The 23511-nt window shown below is 38.5% G+C and overlaps 1 protein-coding gene and 1 long non-coding RNA gene across 2 annotated transcripts; one reads left to right on the top strand and one right to left on the bottom strand.

The window, feature by feature from the left end:
* Positions 1 to 3017: 3017 nt before the first annotated feature.
* Positions 3018 to 11549, top strand: LOC116698724 (uncharacterized). Its single transcript, XR_004334289.1, has 7 exons — positions 3018 to 3214; positions 4707 to 4940; positions 5321 to 5425; positions 5520 to 5633; positions 6525 to 6693; positions 6877 to 7076; positions 7507 to 11549. It is a non-coding gene; the product is annotated as an uncharacterized LOC116698724 (long non-coding RNA).
* A 1626-nt stretch (positions 11550 to 13175) lies between these two features.
* rx2 (retinal homeobox gene 2) lies at positions 13176 to 18746 on the bottom strand. Its single transcript, XM_032530829.1, has 4 exons — positions 18479 to 18746; positions 17450 to 17937; positions 14252 to 14508; positions 13176 to 13785 (listed from the first exon to the last, which is right to left on the bottom strand). The coding sequence occupies exons 2-4, from the start codon at positions 17724 to 17726 to the stop codon at positions 13348 to 13350; spliced, it is 972 nt and encodes a 323-aa protein (XP_032386720.1). The 5' UTR covers positions 17727 to 17937; positions 18479 to 18746; the 3' UTR covers positions 13176 to 13347.
* Between the last annotated feature and the right edge of the window lie 4765 nt (positions 18747 to 23511).

Genomic DNA, 23511 nt, shown 5'->3' with positions numbered 1-23511 from the left:
TTAAGTTTGTGATGAATCTCAATGCTCCATGAAACACAGTGTCCAAAGCATGAAGACACTGGGAGGTGAATGCATGTATAAAATATCACCGTGTCCAACACAGACAAGAATGTGATTACTAGTTGTTTTTTGATTCAAATGATAAACAAGACTTGATTCTAAAGAAAAAACCTAACTTCAATTTCAGTTTTTTAACTAAATCTTGGATATGCATTGTAAAAGACAATGATTGGTGCGATGGTAATACCCAAATATTTGTAATGTGACACTTCTCAATTTCTGTACCAGAAAGTGTACAAATGGTTGGGACATTATTCTAGTTGATTTTCCAGAGGTGAAAGTCATGACTTTAGTTTTTTTAGAGTTTAGAACCAATTTTAAAGAAGCCAGATTATGTTGCAAGATATTAAAAGCGGACTGTAAGTTTGTGATGCTTGACCTAATGTGGACCCAGAACAATAGAGAACAGTGTCATCAGGTAGTAATGATAGTTTGCATTTTTTATATTATGCAGAGGTGTTTGTATAATGATAAAAAGAAGAGGCCCAAGGATTGGCCCTGAGGCACCCTTTGAAATATTTAAGGAGGCAGAAGTAACACCATCTACTTGCACATATTGTGTTCTCCTGATAGGTAACTGTTAAACCATCCCAACTGCTTGTTCTGATAGTCCAATAGAGGTGAGTCTCTGAAGGAGAATTTTATGATCCACTGTGTCAAAAGCTTTTGACAAATCAATAAATAGTGCTGCACAGTGCTGTTTATTGTCCAAAGTCTTGACTAGGTCATTAACAACTTTCGAAACAGCTGTTATTGTACTATGGTGTTCCTGAAACCGGATGAAATTCAGTCAGAATATTGTTATTAATTAGATAGTCTTTTAATTGCATGCTAATGAGGATTCCATTAATTTAGCTAATACTGACAATTTAGAAATAGGCCTATAGTTATTTATGTTTGCAGGATCACCACCTTGTGAAGGGGGAGAACATTGGCAGATTTCCAGATGGCTGGTACTGATTTGTGGCTAAGAAAGGTTAATTAGATATGTAACTGGATTGGCTACAGATCTGCAGCTATTTTTAAAAAATATTGGTTCCAATTTGTTGGACCCGATGATTCTTTGGATCTAATCCTTCAAGGCCTTCCTTACTTCTGGTACGGTTACTGTCTTGAAATGAAATGGTTGAGCTGTGAGTAATGATCAACAGGACATACGTGGGAGACGTGGAGATTGAATATTTAGTGTTTCATAAGGGAGCTAGCAGTAATGAAATGATTATTGAAAACTATTGAGAATTTTGTCTTTGTCAATGATTTTTTTGTCATCAACAACAATACAAGATGGTACTTCTGTCTTGTTTTTATTTCAGTTAATAATTTGATTGTTTTCCAGAACTTGAGAGGGTTATTTAAATTTTGGATGTTCAGAAAGAAAATAAGCAGATTGGCATTACGAATTTTGACAGTACATAGATTGCGTAACCGCCGAAATATCAACCAATCAGACTCAAGCTTTGACTTCCTAGCTTGAGCCCAGGCCTGATTGCTCCAGAAGAAGGTCAGACAGTTCATGTTAAACCAACATTATTTCGCCCTTCACTCTTTGTCTTTTGAGGGGGGCATGCTTATTTACCAGGCCTGTGAAACCATTATAAAAAATGTCCAAGCATTTTCAACATCATCAATAAGACTAATTCTTCCCCAATCAAAATCATACAGATCACGTAAAAAGCCTTGAACTGAGAACTGCTTCATTGCCCTCTTAAAGATTATGCGCGGCCTTGTTTTAGGAATTTCGTGTTCCTTACAGAGCTATAAGACAATGATCGCTTATATCATTTGCAAAAACAGAGGCACAAGAGTATTTGTGAGGGACATTTGTAAGAATAGATCAATTAAGGATGATTTTTCTGGATGTTTAGGTTTGTCTGGTGGGGCTATTTACAATCTGAACGAGATTAAAAGAATCACAGAATAATTTAAAATGATCAGACATTGGCAAAAAACCAGTTCCAATTAAAATCTCCTAAAAAGACAATTTCATTATAATTAAGACTTGTTAAAAACTCCTCAGAGAAGAAAGAGTGCTACTATCAGCTGAGGGGGGTCTTATAACAACCAACAACTGTGATGTGAAGACTCTTAGAGACTTCTAAATCAAGGGCCAACAATTCAATTGCCTGCTTATTGACTTTGAGACAATAACATTCACAAGAAATGACTTTTTCACATATATTGCAACACCTCCACCCTTTTAGGTCTGTCTTTGAATACGTTGTACCCAGCTACAGACACATCCTTATCAGAAATAGATTGTTGAGCCAAGTTTCACTTAAAACAAAAACATCTGCATTAGTTGAAAGTGCCCAGATACGAACCATATCTATTTTGCCAACCAGACATACGAACATTCAAATGACAAAATCCCAAGCCCTTTCTGCATTTAAAGCTTTCAGGGGTGTCATATGATATATTTTGCTCTGGGCCTGGATTTGGGTGGACATTCCAAAATCAATAGCAGCAATAACCAAAAGCTCTTGTGTTAGGCAGTTATAATGACGGTGGTTGTGGAATGACTGCCAAATTAAAAAGGGCTGTCCTTTAGACCCAGATAGTTTTGCAGAGCCATAAGACAGCTTAGGACGTTGCACTTCCATGTGCCAGAGGTGAAGCGCAAAGGCTGGGGTTGAATGACCGCAGCCAGCTGATGGCTTGTTTCGCTCCTCCCCCGGAGTAAACAACGGAAATGAGAGCAACGTGTTTCCATGGCAACGAGGAAGATTCCAATAGAGGCACACAGCGCTATCAAGTACAGCCAGTAAGAATCATCCGCGGCTTTATTCCATTTTGTTTCAAGATTTTAATCAACATCCATTAAAAACTTAGGATCCTCTTTTCGAGTAGAGTGGACTCCACCACCAGCTCCGCACCCTCCGCAGCGACCTCCAGTGACGCGGGTGCGTGATGCAGGAAGCGAAGCTGAATGAAATAATTACGCGGATAAACAATGCGTTCCAAAGTTGCATCCAACCCGAGAAGGTCAAACAACAATGCTTAATCCAGGATGGTACTATCCCTGGACAACCAAGACGACTGGAGTCAGATTCCACTCTTCCACCGCAAAGCTAGCCGTCTTCACAGCGCACAGATAGATGGAAGTTGTTTGCTCTGCTCCAATCCAGAAAAGGGATCACACAACGCAGATGAGTGAGTAGTAAAGTAATCCAAGCATGTACACAGCTACGGCATTCATAATAATGAAAACACGGCCGCTTGCGTTGCGCTGTTCGTAGCTGTAGCTGGTAGCCGTAGCTGTAGCTGGTAGCCCGTAGCTAGTAGCTGGTAGCCAAAAAGCATCACTATCTTGATCAGTTAATCAATCCCATAAACCCAGGACCATCATTACAGGATTCAATATGAATTTAAACTGAGTGTTTAATTCATAAGAGTGATGACAATGTCTATAAACTCACTCACTCACTCAAACAATCTCTCAGAGCGACAAACAGGCGTGCTGCCACTCGGTTGCTTCTATCGAAAACTGTGAAAGAAATCTCTGAAGAATTTAATATTTGCTATCACCAGACACAAACATTGAAATCAAAAGCAGTTTGGCTGAACTGAAAACTCTAATAGACGCAAATTTCTATACTGGGGAAGACCAACGTTTCTCTGTCAGCAGCATTAGATCAGGTGAGTCTGTTTATCATTACATTCAAGATGGAGCCGGACAGTTGCAAGACATGTTTATCATGTACCTTACCCCAATAGTTTGTGGGACATTGATGGGAACAGGATTTAACCATGGTGGTGAAAACATCCTTGTGGCTTTATTCATGCATTTAGTTCATGGACTTGAACACAGAGGTTTCATAACCGAACAATCAGAGAATTGAACACCTTTGGCGTGATGTATTTTTGCATGTGTTACAGCACTTTTGCCTTATGTTCTACTCCTTAGAGGATTCAGAGGTTCGAAACCCAGATGATGATGTCCATAGACTTTCACTGCATATTGTTTATCTTCCTGATATTCAAAAAAGACTGGAACAGTTTAGACAGGCCTGGAACCTCCATCCGTTGCAAACAGAAAATAATCGCACACTAACTCAACTCAGGACAGAGGGCATGCTCAAAAACATTGCAACAGACAGTACAGCTGTCAACAATGTGTTTGGGGAAATCCCTACAGTGACCACAACATTGATCCTTGCACAGTATGGAATTCAAACACTGCCTACACTTGATGAAGAGTTCCCAGCTGTTAATGTAGAGCCACCTCAACTCCTCCTCACTCAGCAACAACAGATCTCTGTACACAACGCAATCCAACACATATCTGATCTAAAGTTAAAATATCAGACTTGCTGTACTTCAATTGTCAGTATTTTGAAAACCTACGTATAGTCCAATTCCAAGCCCAGAGACAAGTTTAATGGCTGCATATTATTAAGGACAGAAAGACATTTTTAGTTTTAACAGCTATAAGTAATATTTTTTGTTAAAATGAGGCAATATGGACTGCAACTGACGGAACTAATGCCAGGTGTGCTACACTTGTGGGTGCCAGTCCAGACAATGGCAGTAGCTAACAGCACTATTCATTTATATCAAAATGTTCTAGTTGGTTATGACATCACTTGTAGGTTATTTCTGGTTTGAGAACTGTGTACTGCACTGTAAATTGTATCTCTTTTAAACAGAGCCCTTGAAGAAGGCCTTGATAGCTGAGACGAAAGCCTGGAAGAAACTGTTCAAGTACCTAAAGGAGAAGTACAAAAAGAAAATGATTGACACAAGCATAAATACTAATAAATAACTTCATACCACTATCTCGTCCGGTGGCTAATTTGAAAGATGTGCGTTGTGCCATGGGGGCCCTGTCTAAGCTTTAGGATGCTGAAATCCAAACTGATATGACATTGATATCCATTGAGGTGTGAATATCACATATTTTTTTTCAAGGACATAGTAGCTTAATTATAGTCTGTAATTGCAATGTTTATATGATCATGTACTGACCAATAATAGAACTGCTTTAAAAAAGGCTGAGGACTAAGTTTCCAGACTTAGATAGGACAAATCATGGTACAAACGTGTGATTTATTAAAGAAATAAAAATGAAAAGAGACGTTTGGAGTTAGGCATTGTAAGGGACAAGAAATACACCATGAACAGAGTAAATTGCTGGCTTTGCATGATTTTTGCAACATTATCAGTTTGAAGTTATACTTTTTTTTTTCTAGATAAGTTAGCCCTGCAATTCAATTTATCTAGTTGTCAAATAACTAATTATCATGTTATACGTATTTTACAGGAAGCGTTTCAAATTTTGACTGAATATGAAGCAGAGGTGACTAAAAGAGAAGCAGAGAGTGTCTACAATCTGAGGCATTTCTTCACAAAGCTTCAGTCTAAAGCGGTTAGTATCATTATATTCATGCCGTTTTTGCTTTGGAATCTTATGTGTTCTTTTGTAACTCAGCTGCGATCTTGGTTTTTCCTGACTCTCACAGAGATCAGTGCAAGAGGATCTTGTCCATATGCAGCCCAAGTTCAAACACACCCTTCTAGATTGTGTGGCCATTTTCCAAAATAATGTTGACATTTTTGTGAAACAATGTGATTCAGTAAGTAATCTGTAAGTCTCCTCAGTGTTAGTAAGTTTTTCAATCAATTTGAATAAATTAATCACGTGGTCTGTTTTAGGAAGGCCCTATGGCTGATGGAATAGCTCCCCAAAAGCCAGCCGCATGCTCCAGATCTGTTTGGTAACATCCTATATTGGTCAATGTTGGATGCATGTAAAGTATTTAAACAAGTAGGAAAGCAATACTGCATACAGTATGTACACACTAAAGACATTTCAGTTTGAGTTTAAGATTGATTGAAAATGTAAAAACTAATTTCTTTAGATTATCTATGTCAGGAGACATATGCCTCTGGGGAGCAGCTTCTTGGCTTGTCAGTTACACATTATGACTGCCTGCAAAAGAAAAAGTGTGTGATCACTCTACAAAAGCTTACCCTACATTACCAAAGGAATGGAAATTTGATTTAATACTTAGCTATAGTGTTAATCTTTGTGTTAATTTACAATGTATTTAGACTACTAAATATATGATTTTCTATGGTTATCTAGAAAAGAGCTTTATCTGCTACAGAAACTCTATGGCCTATATGATACAGTTATGAGTCAAATTAAAGGGTACTTTGGCATCCTGTAGACAGATGTGGATATTGGGAAGATCAATGCAGAACTTTTGGAATTTCAGAACAGGTATTTTTGATAATTCTTACTACCATTTGCTATGTACTGTGATTTTTTTTTTAATATGATGAACATCAACTTGGCTTTTGGTTAGGCATGTGCCAATATGAAAAACTTTCAGAATTAATACTATTATGTCTATAATTGCTGTAAAAAGGTGAACATTTTCAAATATAGGTAGTTCAAATGAAAACTGTTTGTAAATATATTCAGACAAATACAGTACATCAACACTTATCCCTATTTCTAGGTGCCCAAAGCTACCCAAAGGATTGAAGGACTGGCAAGCCTTCCAAGACCTGAAGATGACGATTGATGATTTCAGTGAGTCATGCCCTCTGCTTGAGATGATGGCAAGCAAGTCTATGATGAGGAGACACTGGCCCCGAATTACAGACCTGACTCTGCACCAATTTGAGGTGGGGTCAAATACCTTTTACACTGCAGAACATCATGGAAGCACCTCTGTTAAAGTACAAGGACAATATTGAGGTTTACTGGCAGTTTGGATATTGGGGTTGCAACCTTCCCTAATCTCTAGTTACAATATGTTAACTTATTGTGTTGTTCAAACTCCTAAACTTGGCTTTTTGCATATGTAGGACATCTGCATATCATCTGTGAAGGAGAAGGATATTGAGGCCAAGTTGTCTTAAGTGAAAGAAGTTTTGTCCAGCCAGATTCGGAGCTTGATGACGTCTAGGGATAGAGGAGAACTGATGCTGTAAGGAACAGATACAGTAGAGATTCTCACCATGCTGGAGGATTGTATGATGGTGTTGGGGTCACTGCTGAGCAACAGGTATAACAAAGGAAACACAGACTTGTAATGATAAACTAACGAATATTTGATTACTGCGTTATCTCTGTGCATTGTCATTTGTGCAATATGTAGGCAATTGGAACTGTGCAATATGTTATGTCTACTGAGCAACACGCAGGCTTTTGGGGTTAGGCAATGTGTTAGTTGTGCAATATATTTTTGTGTAAGTCATAACGGGGAAATTAATCTGATAGTCTAATATGTTTGAGTCAATGTTTTTAAACGGCAATGTGTGCTTAACAGTAAATTCTTTGAACAACATATTATAGAAAGTACTTTTGTTTTTGATTTTTGGTGTCTTCCCAAGACAGTTAGGGATGTATGTTCTTTATGTATGTTTTTCTTTTGTACGATTTGCTCATTCACTTAATTTTATTTATAATCATGTGTTTTATTGCTTTTTTTTGAGGAACGACGCAAATTTGGACCATGGGTTTGGAACATACCATATGAGTTCAACTCTGCTGATTTCACTGCAAGTGTTGAATTCATTGAGCGACACTTGGATGATTGCGGCCCCAGGAAGGTTAGAATTCTGCAACAGTGGTCTAACTTTTATACATAATATAAATATTTTACATAATGTTATGCTTTCCTACATGATGTGTCCTGGGTAACTGTGTGGTACATGCTAGCTGAGGTGCAATATGAAAGAAGCGTTACAGATGACTATGACAAACGCCTACTCAATAGTTTTTTTGAGTGTAATAATCCCATTTTTGTAATCATTCATGCATGCATGCATTCATTCATTCATCTCCTTAATCAGTTTCATTTAGTCTGCTACAATACATGAGAATGGGTGTTTTTTAATTGCAGGTGTGGTTCAGTAAAAAGGTGTTTGACCCCATATTCTGCACAGGCTACAAAATTCCAGTGTGCAAGACAGTAGAGGAGTACATGGAATGTATTCAGAGCTTGCCCACTGTGGATTTGCCCCAGGCATTGGGGCTGTATTCTAATGCTGATATCACGTAAGAAAACATTGACCAAAAACTATTATTAAAGCCACTCTTACTTTGGAGTCTCTTAAACAATAACTGAAAAAGATACTGTGCTTATATTGTGTTATTAGCGTTCAAACCGCAAAGCGGTAGAACCCTTCTATGTTTGTCTGTTTTAGTTATTGTTATTATTTGTTGTCTGCTGCGCCAACTGAAATTCCTGTAAGCTGGAATGAGCTAGAAACATGAAACTTGGGTCAATAACTGAAAATGGTGTGCATGTGCTTCTGTAGAAATATGAACCCAATCGGCCACATGGTGGCACTGTTATTAAGGCTTCAACATGCAAACTTTGAAAGGCCTTGCCCCCCACACATAAAAAAACACCAGAGGGTGTGTGCCAATTACAGGGGTATCACACTTATCAGCCTCCCTGGTAAAGTCTACTCCAAGGTGCTGGAAAGGAGGGTTTGGCTGATAGTTGAACCTCGGATTGAAATGGAACAATGCGGATTCCTTCCTGGTCGTGGAACAACGGATCAGATCTTCACTCTCGCAACGATCCTGGAGGGAGTCTGGGAGTATGCCCAACCGGTCTGCATGTGTTTTGTGGATCTGGAGAAGGCATATGACCGGGTCCCCCGGGAGATACTGTGGGAGGTGCTGCAGGAGTATGGGGTGAGAGGGTCCCTTCTCAGGGAAAGTGGTTAAGGTTAGGATAGCCGATTGGTAAGGGGATTGGACCAAATGAGATTAAATCACAGCGATTTCTCAGGATCCAGAATGTGTTGCAATGAACACAAAACAATCTGTTACTCGCCCAGCAAGGTAAACAACTGCTAAAAAGTACTACGGACTGAACTACATTTGCACATAAAATAAGATTATTACAAAAGATATCAACCTTAAAACTGTTCACAATCTTCCCTTTAGTAAAGTTCTAAAAAAGCAATAACATAACAGAAATTGGAGGTCTGCACTACAGCCTAATCTTTGAAAACCCCTTTTTACAAATATAACCTGACAAAGAGAAGGACACTCACTAGCACTCACTGATATGGTTACTTAAGGCCAGCGTTACGTATTAGTTAAGGTTAAGATGAGTAACAGGAGTTGAATTTTGCAATGAATGCAAATCTAAACCCTTAACGTGTCCCAGAGCATGTCATGCATATGTGTGTAAGGCAGGGATGGGGAGTGCTTTTTGAGTGACATGTCCTTTTTCCCAAAGTGAATACTGGGCCGAAGACGAGCAACTGGCGCCAGCCATCAAAATCCCTCCTACCCTCTAAGTGATCCCCAATTATGTCAACGGGGGTAAATGGTGTCCCTTTGAAAAGTGTTCTTAATCAAACCCAATTATTTCCGCTCTTTTCCCTTATTATTTCCACCATGGACCACATCCCGCTAGTCAGCCTGTTAACTAGAGCCTGGGCCCCAGCGAAGGTCACGCTTGGCCAAGCAAAATAACATAATAATGTGTGTAATTAATCACCAGTTCTGAGTGTGTCTCAAGCAAATTCTGGATGATGCTACATTAAGTCTTTCTGGCAAAGGTGAGGTGACAAAGGTTATAACTAAATATAGCACAGTCTGACACTTTTGATTTACATCTTTTCCCCTGATTTATTGTGCCAAACTGCAGAAGCATATACATGGTATGAATGTTTAGCAATTGCTTTACCTAAAGGGTAACAATTAGGAGCTAGGCAGTAAGAGAAATAACTTTGTCTGTTAATGTGTCCTATCCTGGGAAATTATTTTCCTAGTGTAGAGGTCCTAAGAAGTAGCCTAAGAAGCCAGACCAAAATCAAGATGTTGGGTCAGGGAACTCACCATTGGCAGGGCTAAATCCGAGGGGCGGGATAAACGATTGTCATTCAAATTCCCTCTGCACGCAGTAGGATAGCGTTACAACCAACCAGAGCAACCAGGGGCGGATTGGCCATCTGACAATTCTGGCAAGTGCCAGAGGGGCCGGACCATTTTTAAAATGTGGGCCGGTCAGATTTTTTTTTTAAATATACAAATAAATTGTCTTTACAGGCCGACAGCGTATATGATGGTCTTTTATCACTTGCATGATTTCACTTCGGTTATAATAATAATAATTATATTAATAATAATAATAGTAATAAATATTAAACATTTGGCCAGTTGGCAACAGCCATCCTGGTCCCGAGATGGGCCGACCGATCCAATCAGAGGTTAATCTGGGGGGGCCTCTGCTGACTGGTGCAGAGCATTGTTGGCGCTCCAACTGCTGTCCGTCTGCTGTCTGTATGCATGAACTGTGGTGGTCAATTACACTGTAGGTTATGTTCAACATCGCTGATAATGTTTGATCAATAGAATGTAGAAAACATTACACTTCACAGCGTTTTGTATCCATAATATGATTGTGTTGTACAATTTGGCGGTAAAAGCAATAGCCTATATGTCAATCCTACATTTCTGGGAGCAATACGTGCTCCTTGGGGGGAAAAAAAGTTACCATAAGCCATAGTTCATGCTGACATAACAACTGGACTTTGGAGTTAAGGGTTTTTGTATCTGTCCCATGTCCCGGATGTGAAAGCCCCCTTATTGGACTACTAATATTTAATTATATTTTGTATTTTTAATTGTTACCTGCCACCAGAATTGTGATTTCCCTTGCCGTAAATATATACGTTTTTACCATAAATTTGTGCATAAAAATTAATGCAGAATGCAGTCTTTTATCCTCAAAATCCCCCATCTCTCCCTGCAAATTTGCTGCGGTTAGTGTGCGTCTAGATTTCTAGGCTACCTAAGAAGGCCTCCATATTATTTGGTAAACCTTTATCATTTAATTTTTATTATGACCCTATCTTGCTGACTTACACAAGTCTTACACAATGGGTATGTATGGACAGGAAGCAAGTTTCCCCACTCACTAAGACTTGAAAACATGTTTCTTTTTTCTAAAGTTACCACTTTCCCAACAGTTTCTCTTATTGTCCCTCCTGCCTCGCTGATAGTGCTATTCATGCTCTGATGCAGACGTTATCAAATCAAATAAACCTAACCCTGCAAGAGGAATAGTTTTTAATTTTTACCTCTCTCCCTTGGGGAATCTTTGCACACCATTTTTCCTTTGAAATATAATGCACAGCTCTATTTCAGTATATAACAATTCTATACTCCAAACTCTAAATCTATTTTACTAAAGATAGAAGCTGTGAAGCAAAAAGTTCTGTAACAATAAAGTGGGTATTGAGTTTAAGTTGTGACTACCGATAATGTTGCAATGTTCTTGGACACAAAATAGACCTCCCTTACAATCCTCCATCCAAAAATAAATTGGAGCCACTAAACCAAACAGACTACTGGAGGGCAATTAGAACTTGAGCCCTTGTGGCCTCTGCAGTCTAGCAGGCGGGGCCTCCTGACACCCCTTGTTGGGCCTGATGGAGTGGAGCTTCATCTGCCTAACGGCCTGGCAAAGCTCCACAGGCCTCCATCAGGCCAACTTGCTCTGTCACAGCTTACATGGTCTATTGTACACCAGCACTCATTAATGGCACTAAGTCATGTTGGTGGCTCACTAATGCATGTGTAGAAAGAAAAACAAAATCCACAATCAAGCGCTTCTACAGTGGTGCTACTGTAAGTTTATTCATTGTTTTGCACATGGAAAATGAGAGTCACATTCTAAAAAATTGAAAGGACCAGAAATTAGTTATACTAATTTTAAAAACTGATGAAAAACGAATAAACTTCCCTAAAACATGTATAAATGAGTTGTCTAGTAATAAAAAAATATTCTTTTTTATTTCTTTGGCTTTTTGGTCCACTGTTAACAGGGATTACAATATAAACAACCTATAAAACTGACAGCGTGTATGCTGTCATTTCTAAAGGCCATGAAATACAGATAATGTTTTAGTGACACTTCATCTTGGTGTCCATTTCCCTCAAAGCATTGCCACAGTATCACTTTAGGTAGGTAATGACAACATCAACTTAAGATCACATTATTTTTACATTGTCTTTCAAGAACCAGAGAGAACATTATTATAGGAAAAAGTACTCTGCTAGCCAAATGCCCTTTTGCACACACATACCAAATAACATACAGTATAAAACACACAAGCAATTTTATCATGGCAGTGGTCAGTGTAACGTAATTTCCTTCTAGTTATTGTCCAACAGTTACATCAAACTGCTTCTTCCGAGGGTAAGAGGCTGCCACTTTCTCACTCTTGACACACCTGTCTTTAGTGAATACTTCGTCAAAAACGCAATGAAGAGCAATCTTTACCAGTGAGGTTAAGATTAAGACAGGGCATAATGAAAAATAAAAAACACTGATATGTTGTGCCTTATCTGTAAATTGGAAATATTATAAATGGTCAAGTTTGAGGGGAGTGGTAAAGTTAATCAGGTCTTGAAATGGTATTTTAGGGGCATCCTAGGGTATTCTGTCTATGGCTGAGAATCCGAGGTTAATCGCTTTAAAAGCAGTAATTAGGTGTTAAGAGGTATGCTTGTCTGTTTAAATTAGCCTCTGAGCCAGATTACCCTCTGTGACTTCCGATTACCTCTCCCATCAGGGCTCAATGCTCTCCAAAAGGCCGGTTTAATGATTAAAATAAGACACACACTTATCACTTTTAAATCTAATCAAACTTAAATTTAAGTGGGAGAAGTTGCTTTAAAATACACATTTGTTCCCCCTTACAAAGGACCTGAAATATACTAGAAAATGCTTGACAGTATGTACAAATACCAAGAAAAAACCCACACAAACACACAAGGAGAAAAACCTCCTAAAAAGATTTGTACAATTTAAAAAAATTTAGACAAAATTGTCTAATTCTAAAAATCTAGATACCAGCAAATGCCCAAAGCACAGCTTAATGTTTGTTAAACCTCAAACAAGATATTTTGACTTTAGGGTAGCAGGAAAAACATACAACCACGACCACAAATGTTGATACTACTGACCACATGGCTCTACTTAGCCTCTCATGTATTACAGTTTGTAAGCACGGTATGCACAATTTCTCAGAAATGTACTAAAGTTATGTTGAGGATTTTCTCTAAACAACAGTTTATTCCAAACCTTCTGAGCTAAACCAAAATAAATGACCCCCAGAGATTTGTATCATTTTTTTCATCACAAGAAGTTTATTTTCAGAGTTGCATAATAGCGTCAGTGAAAAAAATGTCTGACTCATTTGGTGTCATGCATCCTTGCCATGGGTACATGAAACAAACCATGGAAAAGCAGTTTGTAAACATTCACGGGAGCAGCTCAAAAGTCCTTCTACAGTGCCACATCACATGTGCTGCCAGGTTTTATCCATTGACTGAATGTGCTCTTTGGCCTTCATCCTAAGTGCTGCGATGCTTGAACTTCTGTCTTCCTCCATCGGGTATTTATCATTGAAGCTGAGTGGGCACTGGTAGGAAGGAGGGCCCATTGGCTGCATACCTTGGACCATGCCAGGTGGGGTGTTGAGGAAGCTGTGGCTTGGATAGGCAGGCTGCAGGCCCTGTGGTGAACCCATAAACCCTGGGATGGTATGCATGGCTGTGGCACTGGAGATAGGCGAGGTCAGCCATGGATCTAGTGGCATTGGGTTGCCCACTGGCCCCACGCTAGGTGGCATCGGAGGACGATTGTAGGATAGCATGGGGGAATCATGGAGCTTCATGGTGCTGGTGTCCATCTTTTCTTGTCGTCTCCACTTGGCCCTTCGGTTCTGGAACCACACCTGGACAAAGAAAATGAAATAAGATGAGATGGTGCAGCGAGGCACTGAGACACAATAGGAAAAAAAATTCACAGATTGTGCTATATACCTTCTAATGCTACCACTAGGTGATGCAGAAGTTGGATACACTCAAATTAACTTTGGCATCCACACACATTTAGATAAACCTAGTAAAACAGATTGGAAGGTTGAAACAGTGTTAAATGTTCAACTTTATTTGTTAATTTATTTGTGGATTAACTGTTTCTGCTGCTGGGTATGCATGGAGAAATTTGATGATAAAGTGACTAATTAATTGTGGTTTATTTAATTTATTAATGATTCAGCTGTTTAGGCCTCATTAGCCATAAATTGATGTTAATGCTGCAGTTGTCTGCTCAGTAGAGTGCAGGCCGTGTAACCAATACCATTACATGTCTGTGTACCAACACCACAGTATGCCATTAGGCTATCACATAGTCCTTACCTGAACTCGAACTTCAGGCAAGTTAACCTTCATTGCCAACTCCTCACGGCTATAGACGTCTGGGTAGTGGGACTTCTCGAAGGCTCGTTCTAGCTCGTGAAGCTGATAAGTGGTGAAAGTGGTACGATTTCTTCTGTGTTTCTTTTTAGTGTGCTCTTCCTCTGTAATGGCCTCTGGAGACCCCTCAGCAACGTCCATTTCCTTCTGCAGGTTACTCATTTCTTCATCACACTTGTCACCAGAGAAAAGGTCAGATTCTAAAATGAAGAACAGGAAACTTACAATAAGAATTGAAAGATGCAATAAAATTATCAATTTAACACATTTCAGAAAGGATTTACTGTACAAGTTGTAACAACCAACTGTGTGTAGCTGGTATCATGCAGTAAACAGTCCTTAGTTTGGCAATGGACCATTTTGAAATACCTAATTTGGCCAAATGTTATTAAAGCCAAGGATGTAAGGATAGAGCAAGTTGTAGATAAAAGAGCAATAAAGGAGGGGTAGGACTACTGTACATTTAAACCCATAAAAGCAAACATCTTAGGCAAGGAGTCAACCATTTTAGGGACAGTTTTGAGGGAATCTTTGGGACTTTACACATCAAAGCTTCTTTTGGGTTTCCAAAGATAACTTGTTGCATTATTTATTTATAGTAAATAATTCAAAAGTTTTGACACCTCAAGATAATAAGTAAAGCATTTCTCAGAACAGCGATTCACAAAGTAAAACCTTACAGTAAGTGTTTTTTATGAACAAACCAAGGCAAAGTAATATGTATGTGTTTGACTTTCCAAAAGTCACTTCCCACATTACTTCTGACCATGTCTTTTTCCACCCGAAATGTAGTAACCTGCGTCAGCAATACCTGGCCATCCAAACCTTGTTGCATGAACATGGATCACATTCCACCAGTCTCTCTTTTTATTACATCAAAGATTTGTCTCCAGAAGAAATCACCCTGAAATGTGGGATTTTTTATCATTTCAAATACATGTAACATTTTACCTTAACCCTCAAAAAGTGAAATCGTAAACCTTCTACTTCATGATAAAACAGCTTAATGACTGATGCCCTTTATTGAGTTGAGGGCTTAAACACCAGGAGTTTGGCAAGTCCAATACATCACTCTTCAAATCAGCCTTGCGAAACCCATAGGAACAATTCTACCACAGTCCCCCCCCCCTTTTAAATTAACAATCTGAGAATTATCTGCACATCCATAAAAGTCATATCCCCCTGGGGTGAGGCAGGGGGCCTGTTTTTGTATGCCCCCAAAACTTGCTAACATACCCAAAAAAGTTTTAAGGCATGTGGTCAACCAAAACCCCGGTTGAAATAAAGATCCAGGGAACAAAAGTTTTTCAAGGTAGAAATTAAATCTTTAAAAATGATTGTTAGTGACACCATGAAAGGGGAAATGAGGGGGTTTCGGGGTTACTCCCCCTTAGGGTTTTTTTCCATTTTTTAAATCGGGCTTTTAAATTTGGGAATTATTGTTGACCGTAATTTTTTTTTAACCCCAAATTTTAAATCTAGATGTAATTTTTTTTTGCCACAAAGTTTAAAGGGGGTTTTGGCCCCCAAAAATTTTCGTCCCGCCTGAACCCTCTATAGCTGCCATACTGACAGGGAAACACCCCAAACATTTGAAAAAAAAAAAAGTTTTTTTTTATTAAATTAAAGTCCCAAATTTTAAAATAAGCTTGGGGTTTTAAAAAAAAATACCCCCAAGGGCTTATATTAAAAAAAAAGAAGTATCAACTTGTCAAAAAAAAACCGGAAATCCCCCCAATTTCCCCACAAAATCTGTTCCTTTTGGGTTTTTTACTCCTCCATTGGTCAGCCCTTCCCTTTTGCCCATAGCTAAACCCATTTGGCTTTAATTTTAGGGCTACGGGTTGTTTCACATCATTGTAGCATGCCCAGTTGCTATTAAATATTTTCACTTTAACAGCAAAAATTTTTTTTTTAGTTTTTTAAAGGTCTTTTAAAGGGGTTTCCCTTTTGTTGTTTTTTTAAAATAAAAATTGTTAAAGAATATTGCCTTGGGACAACGCAAAACTGCAGGTTATGAAAACTAAAGAAAGGGTCCCAAAACCCATATTCGGGTTTACTTTAGGGGTGGGGGGGTTTTGGTTCGTGGGTAAGCAGGTCGCTTTTATTTAGATTTTATGCCTTGACGCAGAGGTCCAGGTTTGAGTCTGACCTGTGACAAATTTTCCTCCCGGGCTTCCCCCCTCTCTCTCATTTTCTGTCCTGTCCTTTAAAAGGCAGAAAAGACCCCAAAAAAATTTATCTTAAAAAAGAACTTTATTTAATTGTGGTAGTTTTTTCCCTGTAACAGGCATTTTACTAGTTCCCTTAACCTCTTTTTTCCCAAACCCAGAGGGCCCCGTAAAAGCCTGCTGTGTACACCAAGATTTTGAAATTTGCTCAACACCACAGAAATAAAAAAGGGGCCTAAATATGATTCTTAAGATAGCATGCAAAATACCAGGGCCCTAGAACTAAAACACCTGAAGTAATGTACCCATTTTTCATTTTTGTAGCTGCATGTGTCAAGTCAAAAGACAAGAAAGTCATGTTACAAGAAAATGTTTACAAATGATTCCGAAGACATTCATTTCTTTTTGATCTATAATAAAGGTGAAGTCATAATGAAATTACTCCCTTCACATGGATTAAGTAAAATTTTAGAGCAAGCAGACGCTGACATTGTCTGATATTTTGGGCGAGTTTACTCAAACTTTAAAGCAAAGGTTACATTTAAGAGGAAAATCAAGATTCAGCAGCTAAGCAGACACACTCATGAGCAAAGTTAAATAATAATGCACTTAAATATAGTACTATCCCCTTTTCCAGTCACACAACTGCAATTATTGTTAATTTTGAAAATTGGGGGCTTAAGTACAAGGTATATTTACATACATAGGCCACATACATCCAAGACACACAAATAACTTATGAGAATGGTTGCTAAAAGTTGGCATTAAACTTCATCATGGAAGGGCGGTAGTCCAATACATTAGGAAAACTGTGTGGGAGTATTGGGTTTTAAACCGGACATAGAAAGCTTTGAAAAACAGTACAGTTCTACTTCCACGTGTTGTACAGTTGGAGTAAAAATCCCCATTGTCATCCTAAAGAAATGTATTACAGTCTATGTGGCATTGTTTCCTTTCTGAGGAGACTCACCATGGTAGGAAGAATGTTGGGAACTATCACCCAATTCTGGAAGGTGCCCATAGGGGTCCGACTGCTTCTCAGGGTGTTGTGGGGTTTCTTCGTTGGCTTGCTGCCTGTCATCCTCGCCTATCGAATGGAGTAAAGGGTCCTGGTCTTTAGTGAATCCCAGTATGACATCAATACTGTGGACCCTGCCTCCACAGCTTGACCCAGCAGCTTTTGCCATGTCATAGTTGTCAAGACAACTATCGTCCACCATTCCCAGGGTATCCATTGACAAATGCATACGAGCCTTTTGAGACACTTTCTCTCTTCTTTGTCAGAAAAAAAGTAAAATGCTACCAAGTAAGACAAGGCAGACCAGTTGTTGTACAGAGCTGTTATTCAGGTTCACGTGCAATGCAGGAGATCTATTTGAAGTGTGAGGGCCGTATCCTTCAGGATCACTTCAGTGAGGCTCAATGTATAGTTTACGTTAAAGCAGAACAAAGTCACATCTAAATGAGAGTAAAGAAACAAGACATAACAAATACTGTAAAGCTGTGCAAATAATTGTAGTGGAAATTAGACATGTCATTGTAATATCAGAATTAGACAGCAGGCTCCCCTGTTTAAATTATGATGATAAAATTCTTTAAATAGTGAGTCTGAATATCTTTTCCTACCACAAGAAGCTTTACCAAGTTATACTGTGTTGGATGGATAAACAGTCATGTATTGTTGACTGCATGCAAAAACATGAAGAATTCAAAAGTGAATCCTGAAAAATGTTTTTAGTTTGTAGTGTCTGGAAAAAGTAATCAAATTCTCTCTTAGATCTGATTCCAATCACTTTTTACTTGTACATTTCAAACGTTTTGAATTTGAATTTTTTTTACATAGATCTACCCCATGACATTTGAAAACAAGCTGCACTTATACATTTATAATAATATTTTCATCTCTTTCTTGAATACAAATGAGCATTATGGGAACTCATGCATCAATAAACAGAATTGACACAATTGCACAGTAAAGAAGTATGTAAAGTTATCTTACCTTCTTTCAGATTCCTATCACAGATTCCTATTACTACATAGTTTCTCTCTGTAGTCCATAAGTAGATGAATAACACTGACTATATCTACTGTAGGCACTTGTTACTCCCAGTTAAATCCTTGAAATCCCCTGCACACAAGTGAGCAAGGACCTACCGTTTGAGTCCTGTGCAACAAGCACATGTAATCTCTTTCTCTCCTGACAAAACTCCTTAACCACACAAGCCACCAAAGCTTGCGGGGGAATGGTAGTAAACCAAAGGGTTTAAGAGGTTTATTAATTGGAATCCTTCCCCTTTAAGAATGACTGACAGTTGTTTTCTGGTCAAGTAATTGCTCCAAATGTGTCCTGCATTCAGACCACAGAGGGAGGCCATTGCTAATGAAGCCTCAACAAAACTTTCTTTCAAAAAATCTATTGTCTGAAAGATAATAGCTTGTACTGAGAGTTTTCGCTAATCCCTTCATTATAGACAATGTAAGGGAGAAAAGACACAGAGATGGACTTTTAAGTTGAATGGCTACACACTGTATTCAAAGAATAGTTTCATTCAAGTAAGCACTTAAGTTTTTATGAGTAGCATTGCTTAGGAATAGCTGGCTTTACTAAATAAATAAAACAAAGAACGGAATCACTTATCTATATCTTAGCATTTTGATATTATTTTGTAAAAAAGAAACAATATAATGGTTATCAATTTTTTCTAAATAGAAAGAGTTAGTATTAATAGTTAACAACTAATAATTTGCACTGTATAAATAATAATGATAGTGGGATATCAGATGCATTATTTTTCAAGTCCATACCAGGGGTACCTACAAAAAGTAAAAAAAAACAATGAATTTAAATAACAAGTCTAGAGAAGCAAAGTAATTAGGTACCATCTTCTATTAAACCTAATAAATTCAAACTAGCCATTAGTGGACAAGACTAATGTTGAACCCAGTCCTTATCACCCCTTTTAACTTTTTTCAGTTGAGTGTGTGGCAAACAACCAAATTGTTTACATGTGTCAAATATATACGTAAAATAACATGGCCTGCTTGACGAAAAAGCTTGTTGCTCAGCCACTGATCATTCACAGTAGAATTGGGTTGGGGGCATCAGAGGCCCTCTATCCTGCAGCCTGCATGTTTTTCCTCTGCCAGCTGGCACAACCAAAGCATTGACAGCAACAGTAGGTGTTACACAGATACATTCTATCCTTAATGAGCCTTACAACTTCACTTGATTTTCTCTGACCTCACTCTTTCTATCTGAGGATATATTTAGGAGATCTTTTCATGCCAGGCAAAAAATCCAACATGTAAATTGGTGCCAAAATTATTTTTCCGACAGTGTGTCGTGTGTATTTAATCTTGGAAAACAAATGTATAGGAATGCAAATTTAGGTGATTTTGCATTAAATTCAGTCTGAAGCATCAACCAAGCCACATTTTATTATGTTATTATCTATTTAACACCCCTACCCTTTTGGGGGTTATTTGCCTAAATTCAGACACATTGTATAGTTTTGATGGTAAGACCCTTGTTATTAACACACAGAGTTTCTAATATATGTTTATCATTAGAAACTATATATAATCCTGAGTGGCTCCCGAAATTAGCAGATGTTCAGATCGCTAGACCGCTTTAATACTTCTTTACTGAAAAATTAATCCTACATCACTTAGTTTATAGCAAAATTCCAGGTATATGCAGGCATTAATGTTGGCTCTGTAGAAGACCCCAGGATATTGTGGGACGTGATAAAAGGTTTTAGTAAGAGCAATACCCTACTATTCTGCTCTAATGCGCGCAAAGCTACATCACTTCAACTACAAAACCTTAAAGATTCCCCAGATTAGACTCATTGTTGCAAACTTATTTTACTGACCAAATAAATGATCACTAGTCAAGAAAGAAATTAACAACATTCTGAAACAAAAATCTGAATTTTTAATTCATAAAACAAAACAGCAATATTACTGTCAAGGTGCTAGACCAAGTCATCTACTTACCATGAGAATAAGGTCCTGTGACCATTTTGCAGATATTCTCGCTATTAAATGTTAACACAGCCTTTATCTCATTACTCCTGAAAATGGATAAGGATCCTACAGAGTGCTCTAGCTACCGGCCTCCGAGTCTGCTTAACTCTGATTTACAAATCTCAAAGCTCTAAGCCCGTTGTTTGGAATCCCATATGTCAAAATTAGTGAATTCTGACCAAACAGGATTTGTGAAAACAAGACTGGCAGCAGATAATGTTAGACGCTTTCTTCACATTATTGATGCGGTAGAAAACAGTAAGACCCCAATGTCACTTCTCTCTCTTGACGGAATGAAAGCCTTTGATGGGCTTGAGTTGATTAAAGTTATGTATTCTATTCCCTCAGCTCGAGTCTTAACCAGAAGCACCTCCTCCTCTTTGTTTCCAGTTTCTGTGTCTTCACGCCAAGGCTGCCCCTTCAGTCCTGCATTCTTTGTCCTCTCTCTGGAGCCTCTGGCTTAAGCTATTTGCCAATCGATTGTGGTGTCACCAATATACATTTGTGATACACAGCATCACCTTTCACTTTTTGCGGACAATGTCTTTCAGTCTATTCCTCACCTTCTATACGAGGAGTATGGAAGCTTATCAGGCTTTAAACTTAACTGGTCAAAGTCTGTACTTCTTCATTTAAATGATCCTGCGCATTCAATCATCACTGCTAACATCCTGATTGTTAAGCGTTTAAATATTTAGGCACTGAGGCTTTCCCTTGCTTAATCCAGATAACTATTCTGGTGCTCTACACCACGTTTTGAAAAATATGGAAAAATGGATGAGTCTCCTCATGTCTATTCATGCCCGTATCTCTGTGGTTAAAATGAGGGTTTTACCAAGGATTAATTTTGTCAGCTCTATGCTACCTCTTTCCCCTCCTTTGGGTTATTGGTATAAATTACAATCAGCGGTATCTATATTTATTTGGAAAAGGCTAAGTATGGAAAAGGATCTGGGTACGTGATTGGACAGGACTGAGTATCAATCTTGACTGGCATGATGTATGGTCTAACATTCCAGAAGTATCTCACAATCCAGACCATCAGCAGATTCAATACAATTTCATTCATAGGACATATTTTACCCCTGTGAAGGTAATTAACAGTCCTTTCTGCACGTTCTGCCCACTAAAAGCTCAAGGTACATATCTTCACATGATCTGGGATTTCTCTCCTTTGGTCAGTTCTGGAACAATGTTGCATCCAAAATATCTGCCCTAATTAATGATACTGTACTTGTTACTGTCAATGTTTGGATTCTGACTGATCCATCAGCCCTCCAGCTTTCTAAAACTCAAAAACATGCTGTCATGACTTGTCTATTTGTATTTGGACCCTTTCCTTTCTGGATGTCGTGTATGTGGAGCTCTCCATGACTCGCATAGGTGGAGCCTCGGGAAGGACTTTGATCGCAAGCAAGGATTGTGGAAAAGGTGCAAAAAAAAAGAGAAATGATGGCTCAGTTTTATTTCAAAAGTTTTAGTACACCATGATGTACAATGCATTCATGGGCCTTAACAAATTAGTTATTAATTACACCTGTCTGCTCTTACATTTATAGTGGGACATTGTACGTGCTACATGCGACAGATAATTATAGCTACATGACATTCTTGTATCTAATTCAAACATGTCTGATCTCCTTTACTGCTTGGTCCACTTCATTAATGGCTAACATTGATATCAGTCTTGAAAGATGCTCCTAATACCACCCAAGTCGTAGGCGAGGAAAATTGCTAATCATTTTATCACATTAATATATTAAAGCTGTTCCCATTTGCTTGTTTCCCTTTTATCCTAATTGAGTACAAATTGGTTAAGAGGGTGCAGCATTGCTATCAAGCTCTTTAGTTTTATCAGATGACAATTTAAGCCCTTGAGATCCTATTAGCAAGAAAGCGGCTAATGTTTCAAGGCGCTGTGTCAGCTTACAGGGGAAAAGGGGGATGGTGAGTAGCAGAGGGATGAGAGGAAGATGTTGGAAAGGGAGGGTAAAAAGCTGAGAGACATGGTCATGTGATCAGTTTGAGCCTAAAGTAAAGTAAACGCTGACGCTGTCATGTCTTGTATAGTCGTGGACATGCTTGTTTGTGATACTTTTGTGTTAGCCCGTTAGTAAAATATATTTATACATAAACGTTTGTTTTTAAATGACTTCCCAACTTTATTCACTGCCAGAATGGAATGGTTTAAAGGAACACGCCGACTTATTGGGACAATAGCTTATTCACCGTTTCCCCCAGAGTTAGACAAGTCGATACATACCCTTCTCATCTCCGTGTGTAATGTAACTCTGTCTGACGCCCCCAGCATTAGCTTAGCCTAACAAAGATCCTGCAGGTAACTTTTTCCAACTAGCCTACTGTTCCCAATAAGTGACAAAATAACGCCAACATGTTCCTATTTACATGTTGGAATTTGTGTAGTCACAGCGGGCACAAACAACAAGGTCACATGAGACACAACCATATTCTAACCGCATACTAACTGGGAACTGTATTCTCAGAAAGGCGAAGGTTTCTGTTATTTTTGAGGTTTTGTTGTTGTTTCCAGTCATGATTGTGTATTTGTTCTGTTTCCTGTTTTTTAGTTGTAGTCCATGTTTCTTCCCTTGTCTTGTCTAGTTCCCTTGTCTTCTCTTATTATACTTCCTGTTTTGTGTTTTCCTGTGAGTGTCTGTATGTTCTGTTTCCTGTTTTATCTTGAAGTGTAGTTTTCCTCCCTAGTCTTGTTTGATTTACTTCCTGCCTCATGTTTTCCCCCTGTTTGATTGTTTTTCCCCTGATGTGTTTCACCTGCTGTTTCACCTGTCCCTTGTTTTCTTGTTATCTCTTGTATTTAGCCTTGTGCTCCCTTTGTCTTGTGTTGGATCATTGTTTGTTTGTAGTTCCCTGCGTCAGCGTGCTGTGTGTTACCCTGCCTGTTTTCTGTTTATTCCCTCGGTTCCAGTTCATCTTTGTTACATCATTTTTTGGGGAAAACCTAACCTGCTTTTTGTGGACTGC

The sequence above is a fragment of the Etheostoma spectabile genome, chromosome 12 (assembly GCF_008692095.1).
Source record: "Etheostoma spectabile isolate EspeVRDwgs_2016 chromosome 12, UIUC_Espe_1.0, whole genome shotgun sequence".
NCBI classification, from domain to species: domain Eukaryota; kingdom Metazoa; phylum Chordata; class Actinopteri; order Perciformes; family Percidae; genus Etheostoma; species Etheostoma spectabile.
This window is presented reverse-complemented; position numbering and strand designations above follow the sequence as displayed.

Excerpts from the sequence above, each read along its gene's own strand:
- rx2 (XM_032530829.1), bottom strand. The coding sequence starts at position 17,726 with ATGCATTTGTCAATGGATACCCTGGGAATGGTGGACGATAGTTGTCTT. Across the intron at positions 14,509-17,449 it reads CCAACATTCTTCCTACCATG|AATCTGACCTTTTCTCTGGT; the intron begins GTGAGTCTCCTC and ends TCTTCATTTTAG. Across the intron at positions 13,786-14,251 it reads TGCCTGAAGTTCGAGTTCAG|GTGTGGTTCCAGAACCGAAG; the intron begins GTAAGGACTATG and ends TTCTTTGTCCAG.